Genomic DNA, 7,001 nt, shown 5'->3' on the forward strand with positions numbered 1-7,001 from the left:
GACTGAAACATACAAATAAAAAATGTCATCATCCACTTCAATAACAAGAAGCGTACAAAACCAAACATTGATTCCTAGTACGAATGTTATTCAAGGCGTTATATTTCCTCCGGATAGCCAAAACTTTGCTAATTACAAGTTAGTGTAGTAAATATACCATTTAGTGAGCAGTTAATAATAATAATAATAATCATCAGTAGTGTTGCTGTGTCAATAATAAACAGCTTTGTAAATTGATTTTTCTTCTAAAAGCTTTTTTTCTACCGACCCAAATCAACTCACATCATAAAATTAATAGTTTTTGCATGAAATTCAAGATAATTCCTCATGTAGGACGAGTCACCTAATATCCAAAAAGAACCAAAATAAACATATTCCCAACAATATCCAAGAAAATAACAAGCAAAACTTCCCTATGGATTTATCATTCTCAAAAAGCACAATTATAGTTTGAAAGGAAATGGTAAACCATAACAGAAAACCCTACTAGTACCATTGTCCACTTATATTTAAAGTTGAGCTCACTCTTCCTCCTCTTCATCTCCATCTCCACCAGCAGCCTTCTTAGAGGCAGCCTTCTGGTTCCTGCGCTTCACTCTCCCAGGGCGCCCGCCACCAAAGGGACTTGTGAGTGAAAAATCAATGTGCTTCTGTGAATCCACTCTCACCATGAATGAGGGAATATTGACTACCTGTCTCCCAACTCTGAAAGGGCCAAATAGATTGATATTACTACCTCACCAATTATATATGTCCTAAACAAAATAATCCAGAAAATAAAATAGACAGAAATTTCACAGAGTCCATAAACCGTCAATCGATCACTCACAGGTCAGGTCTTCCGAGTCCATAAACTGTCAATCGATCACCCCAAGGGCATGCACACAGGGGATGGGATGGGAACAATGGATTGGGGGACGGGGGGGCGCATGATCCACTGGAGTAACTACCATAAATCAAGCCTACTATTTAACATAATCAACCCATAAATTCAGGGGAACAGGCCAATGCTGATTGATGGACAAGTAAACGTCATAGAATATGCCCTGGTTAACCCAAGCCCACAGGAAACAACCTGCCAAGCTCAGGAATTTGTTCTTCAAATAATAGTGATCTCAACAACAAAGTTTACACTTGAGATCCTCACAACTAACAATTTGAGAATGAACCATATTGATCTCAGAGCTATGATTTTGGGAGGGCAATATAAATCGATACCATACTCCTTAAACATCATATATTATGAAGTAATTCTTATAGTCAACTTCCTACATTTTTTTAATGCAAGCTTCAAATCTCCTAAAATTTATCTTTTCCTGTTTTTATCTTCAAAAAAGTGGCTCCACAAGATTTTTAGTCAAATGAAAAAAGGCAGGGAAGGAAAAAAATATGCCAAAATAAGTTTGGACTCGTTTAACATTTTTTTGATCTCATTCTTGCAACAAATTCTATTTTTTGTCATCCACCGAGTTTAACAAAACCTCACTTTAAAAATTAGCAGTTAAGACCACCATAATAATATGCCTTACACTAAAGCTAAGCTAAAGAAAGTAATGGAATTCTCAATACAAGTGCTCAACACTAGCAAATAGTTAGACATTACAATTATCAAATTTGGAAGGCCCACAAACCACTGATGTTTCCAAAAACAAAATACGAGTCAACAGAAAAAAAAAATACCTGGCTTGTTCAATTCGGATTTGTGTGGCTACCAGATATGGCCCACCACTCATGTATGAATGACAATGTGGAAGACAGCTCAATCACAAACTTTGTGGCTGGGGGATTGATTGATTATATTTTTTATTAGGTTTTAGCTTTCTAGTCTATTTTTTTTGTAAGTAATTGATGACAAATTTTCTTCTCCTTGTTTCCTTTTTCTCTCCCATCTTGTTCTCCCCCTTCTCTGTTTTTCCACTTCCCCTCTTTTCATTAAAATCCAAACTCATCCACTTTATGAAATTTCTAAGCCTGCGGGAGAGGGGCATGGCGGGGGGCAATTAAAGTTTACTGGTTACATTGAACTCTACCTCCCAAGGTTGGTTATCCGTGTAACTTAAATTCATTTAATGTGGCTTAGTTTTGAACATCAATATATGTGCTCTTATCTATTTAGATTCTTCAAATTTCGTTTTGAATGAATGACTAAAAAATGGAAAAATCATAACATAATTTTTTTTGATAAGTCATAAATATTATTAAGACAAATCTAATGGGAAATCCCGGACTTGATTAAACAAAAATAAAGGGACTTAGACAAATTTTTTTTCTTGATAACCACAGACCAATCAGTTGAATATTGACTAAAACAGATAAAAAACGAGTCATACGAAAATTCAGACTCCTAAACAAAATATCTATATAAATTCAAAAAATTAAAAACCAAATTCATCAACTTATAAGCAATGAAACGACGAAAATAAAATGAACGCAGATGCAAGGCACAAGAAGTAAAAGACAAAATCAGAAAACATAACATATAAGATCCTCTGGGAAGTTTTATCAACTATATATTACCTAATATGCCTCTGCCTGATAAGCACTCTGGCGTGGTGAATGGACTTGGCCATACCGGACTTGAAGACCAGGGTTTGGAGACGGCGCTCCAGAAAGTTCTCGACAGTGAGGGCCAACACGTAATCGAGCTTGTTCTGGCTCTCGTCCAAAAGCCCGTACCTGTTCATCCTCCTGAGAAGAGCTTCACCCTCGAAAATCCGACGTGGGTTCTTCTCGTCCAGGGTCAAAAGCATTCTCGCATTGTTACGAATGCGACTGAGCGCATACTGCACCCTCCACAGCTCCCTCTTGCACCGCAGCCCATACTCTCCCACAAGCTTCAGCTCCGCGTCCAGACGCTCCTTCTCATATGGACGTCTGGGCTTCTTAAAGGTCTTCCCATCTGATGTATATACCAATCAAAACGCCAATCTGTCTCTCATCAGACCCTCAAAAATGGCGTTAGACCAAAAAACACTCACTAAAATTCAGTCCTATGATAGTCTCTTACTTATGGAGGACAATGATTGATTTGGTGTTCACATTTTTTTTCTAAAAAATTGCCGAGTTCGTTTGAACAAATAAATTATGGGAAAAAAAAGATAAATGAAATAGATCTCACACCAGAAAGTGAAACATGCTTTCAAATATCCTGACTTAAAAAAAAAAGTGCGGAGAAATCAAACAAAAGGCTGTTGGACACGGAAGACTTACAGTTTCGGTAAAAGGAGACGTGCACCATGGTGCTTTTCCGGTGTGCCTGTCCTCAGTCCACGATCTGAAGCCTATGACGACTGACGAGGACGGACGGTCTGGCCTGGTTGGAGATTGAAGCAGGGGGGGCGGCATGAGTGCCTTTATATGTTTTCTTCCCAACGACTAAACCCTAATCCTAGCCCTAGTGGGCCGAAACTATTACGGCCCATGTGATAAGTGGCCACTGCTAATGTTTCAATTCTTATGGGCTGAACAAAGCCGATCAAGTCTCCATACTAATAAGATTAGACTATTTATAGGATTAAATATTTTGTACAGTTTTAGAGCGTATGAATTTCTTGCGCTCCTTTTTTTAAAAAAAAAAAAGTTTTATTATTTATCATTTTCATATATCATATTTTATTTTTATTTTTTTAATTTTATTTTTTTAAAATTAATTAAATTCTTCTATTCATCATCTATATATTATATATTTGGTAAGAGAAAAAAATAAAAAATTATGTAAAACGCGTGATATGAAAATGATGAGTAAAATTTTTAACAACTAGAACTCACACCAAAAAAAAAACTTGCTTTTTTTAATACGAACCTCCACTTTTTCCCAAAAAAAGTGGAAGTCATTGCAGTTAAGGAGGGAGTATAGTGATCTCAGACCAAGCAGGGGAAAGCTTCCTTGGGCTAAAAGCCCGTATTCAGTGGGTGAACCTTTGCACTAATTCTGATGGTTCGCTAGGACTTTTTCCCCTCTTTTTTGCTTACTTTTAGGGTTGATTTAGTTAGACAAAATTAAATTATCTTATTTTATCAAATTATTATAATTTTATCAAATTTATACATAAAATATAATAAATAATTTAATTTTTTATTATTTTAAAATAAAATAATATTATAATAATATTTCATTCAACTTTTAATAAAACAATTTATCACATTTGAACTACGTAATCAAACAAGACCTTAGTTTTTGTATTAAAATAGATGACCTACATCCCTTCCTTATTTTCGTACCCTCGACAATCATTGCAAAAAATTGCTAGGTGATGCATTGATCCCATCTGTATCATATATGAATTACTGAAATGTCTTTTATGTAATCCTAGTGCAATCTTTGACCTATGCGTGTATCACATGCGCTTCAAACTAAAAGTCATATAAAATTAAAACATCTATTAGAATTTGAAAATTGGATTTATTCGTGCTATACCGATTAATTGTGAGTTAACTTACTATTGATCAATTTATTAATTGTGTCTTATTGAATCAATCTGTTTTGATACAAATTCATTTATATCAAACTCAAACTCGCTTATTTTATATTGTGCTTGTATCAAGTTTACGAGATGTGTCATATATTGTCACCCTTATCACTGAAAAGTATGGGTGTCAAGTTGCGCTACATTATTTAGATCGGTGTCCAAGTCAATTAGATTTGTATTATTCATGAATTAGCCATAATATGACATGAATAATTAAGGTGCAATTTGGTTTGAGATTTGAGAAAAACATCTCAACTCACTATGTATGGAGAAACTGTTTTGTATCCAAACGTAAAGATTTAGGAGACGTTTGGATTCGAAAGAGATCTCAGCTCATCTCAACTTATCTCAACTCATCTCAACTCATCTTACTATTATTTATTACTATTCAGTAACTTTAACTCACAAATCTCACTACTATTCACAACTCATCTCATTACTATTCACAATTCATCTTAAATTAAAGATGTTTCAGATATCTCTTTCCCTATTTTCACATAACGACAAAATAGATCTCACTGTCAATAATTTTTTCTTTTTATGCGGAGAAGTCACTATGTTTTTTAACGGAAAGGAGAAAACATAGTGACTTTGGCTTTTTTGAAACGGATGATACATTTCTGTTGTTGTAATGCAAAGATCAAATTGTCCATTTTTTCCCGAACCCATCAATAATTGTTAATATTGACATATTTAAATTTTGGGGATTGGAAATGCAATAACAAATAATTTCTCATATAATTAGAATGATATATATTATAAAAATAATTTCCATTTTTTAGAATTACGACCTTCTATAAATTTTGAAAATGCCAAGAATAATTGATTAATTTAAGTTCAGAAAATTATTTTATTTTAATTATGTGATTTTAATATTTTTTGGGGCATGTAATTTATTATATACTCTTTTTAATATTTTTTGGGGCATGTAATTTATTATATACTCTTACTTAATATAATTATATTTATACATAATACTCAGCCATTACAAATATTATGCAATAATTGGTGAGATCCACAACTATCAAATCTCTAAAAAGTTAAAACTATCTTATCTCACTTCTAAAATCAAACACACAAATTTTTAAAAGAGAAAATATATTTATAACTATAAATTGTGCAACCGCTGCGTAATAATTGCTTTGAACAAAATGAATAAAACATGAGATCTACATGAAAAAAATTAATTTTTTTAATAGTAGACCCCACTCTTTTTCAAATTGATTAAGTGGCATTTATGCACTTCATAATTATATGTAGAATTATTCATCATCTCAACTTACTATCCAAACGAATCCTAAACGTTTCATTCAAAATCGATCACGCATATCCATTTCACCACTATTCATTCAGGTCAACCAAGTGGGGTTAGGGTATATAAGTAATTTTTCTAGTAAATTTTTTATTTTAGAATTTATATTATTATAATTATAGTTTTATTAGAATTTATATTTACTTTATCTTTATATTTTCTATTATAGTTGTTATTTAAGATTTGTTAGAGTTTCGTTTTAATAAGGATTTCTAAAGCGTATTAGATTACGTTTACTACGGTTTTGTTTTGAAATTTAAAGTTTAATTTTTCCTCTAGTCACCGAACCTCATCTCGTCGTTAGCTTCTGTTTAAACACTTCAAACCACCAAACCCGTATGTTTCTCAGTGGTTTTGCAAACATCCTAGTGGAAAACCAACTATGTTGCTGAGTATCTCTCTTGCACGTGCACGTCTCTACTCTTCTAGGATTTCTCTTATTTTTTCTCTATCATTCTACCATTATAAAATGTGCTTACCCGTATATGAGAGGAGAAAATTGTAAGTCGCGAGAATCCCCTATTTCTGAAATACCCGAGTATCAACACTTTCGTTTGAGTCGTAGGTTCTGCCCAACTGCCACCGACCACCATAGGACGTCGGAGCACCACTCGTGGAGCCAGAACTTGCCGACCAGCTCAGCCCCAACGCACCCACTCCTTTCCGGTAAGATCTCAACCGCCGCTAGTCCCTTTTGTTTCAGTAGTTTCGGTTCTCTCTCTAAACTCTCTCTCTCTCTCTCTTCCTCACTCGATGCCGCACCACCATAGGGACACCCCCAGTCGCGTTGCCGGTCACTCCTAGCCACCCAGCGCCGCCGTCGCCCTCAGCCCTCTCTCGGTGAGTTACTCCATCGCAGTGGCCTTCCCTCTCTCTCAACTCTCTATTTTTCCTTTTGTTTAGCCGTGTTTTTGGATTCTAGAAAGAATCCGTAAGTTTTGATGGGCCTTGGGCCCTAAGCCCTTGTGCGTGGGATTTGGACTGATTTTGTTTTGTTGGGCTCATGTAGTAATAATAATATGTTATGGCCAGGTTATATTCTTTTTACAGAAACTATTCTTATTATTTTAAATAGACTGTTTCCTCAATTAAAACTAGACTAATAATTTAAACCCAAAGTTTTTAATTAAATAAATATATTAGTCAAATGTTATTTTATAAGGAAGTGTTTAAAGAATTTGAATTATATTTCAAAGTATACTATTGAGTCTAATATTTTA

General features: G+C 34.2%; 1 protein-coding gene across 1 annotated transcript; it reads right to left on the reverse strand.

Annotated features, from left to right (window-relative positions):
* Nucleotides 1-265: 265 nt before the first annotated feature.
* LOC118344876 (40S ribosomal protein S9-2) lies at nt 266-3,358 on the reverse strand. The gene is made up of 3 exons (XM_035686641.1): nt 3,211-3,358; nt 2,518-2,899; nt 266-705 (listed from the first exon to the last, which is right to left on the reverse strand). Exons 1-3 carry the CDS (start codon nt 3,236-3,238, stop codon nt 522-524), a joined length of 594 nt encoding a protein of 197 aa, XP_035542534.1. The 5' UTR covers nt 3,239-3,358; the 3' UTR covers nt 266-521.
* Between the last annotated feature and the right edge of the window lie 3,643 nt (nt 3,359-7,001).

Source organism: Juglans regia, chromosome 16, assembly GCF_001411555.2.
Source record: "Juglans regia cultivar Chandler chromosome 16, Walnut 2.0, whole genome shotgun sequence".
Taxonomy (NCBI): Eukaryota; Viridiplantae; Streptophyta; class Magnoliopsida; order Fagales; family Juglandaceae; genus Juglans; species Juglans regia.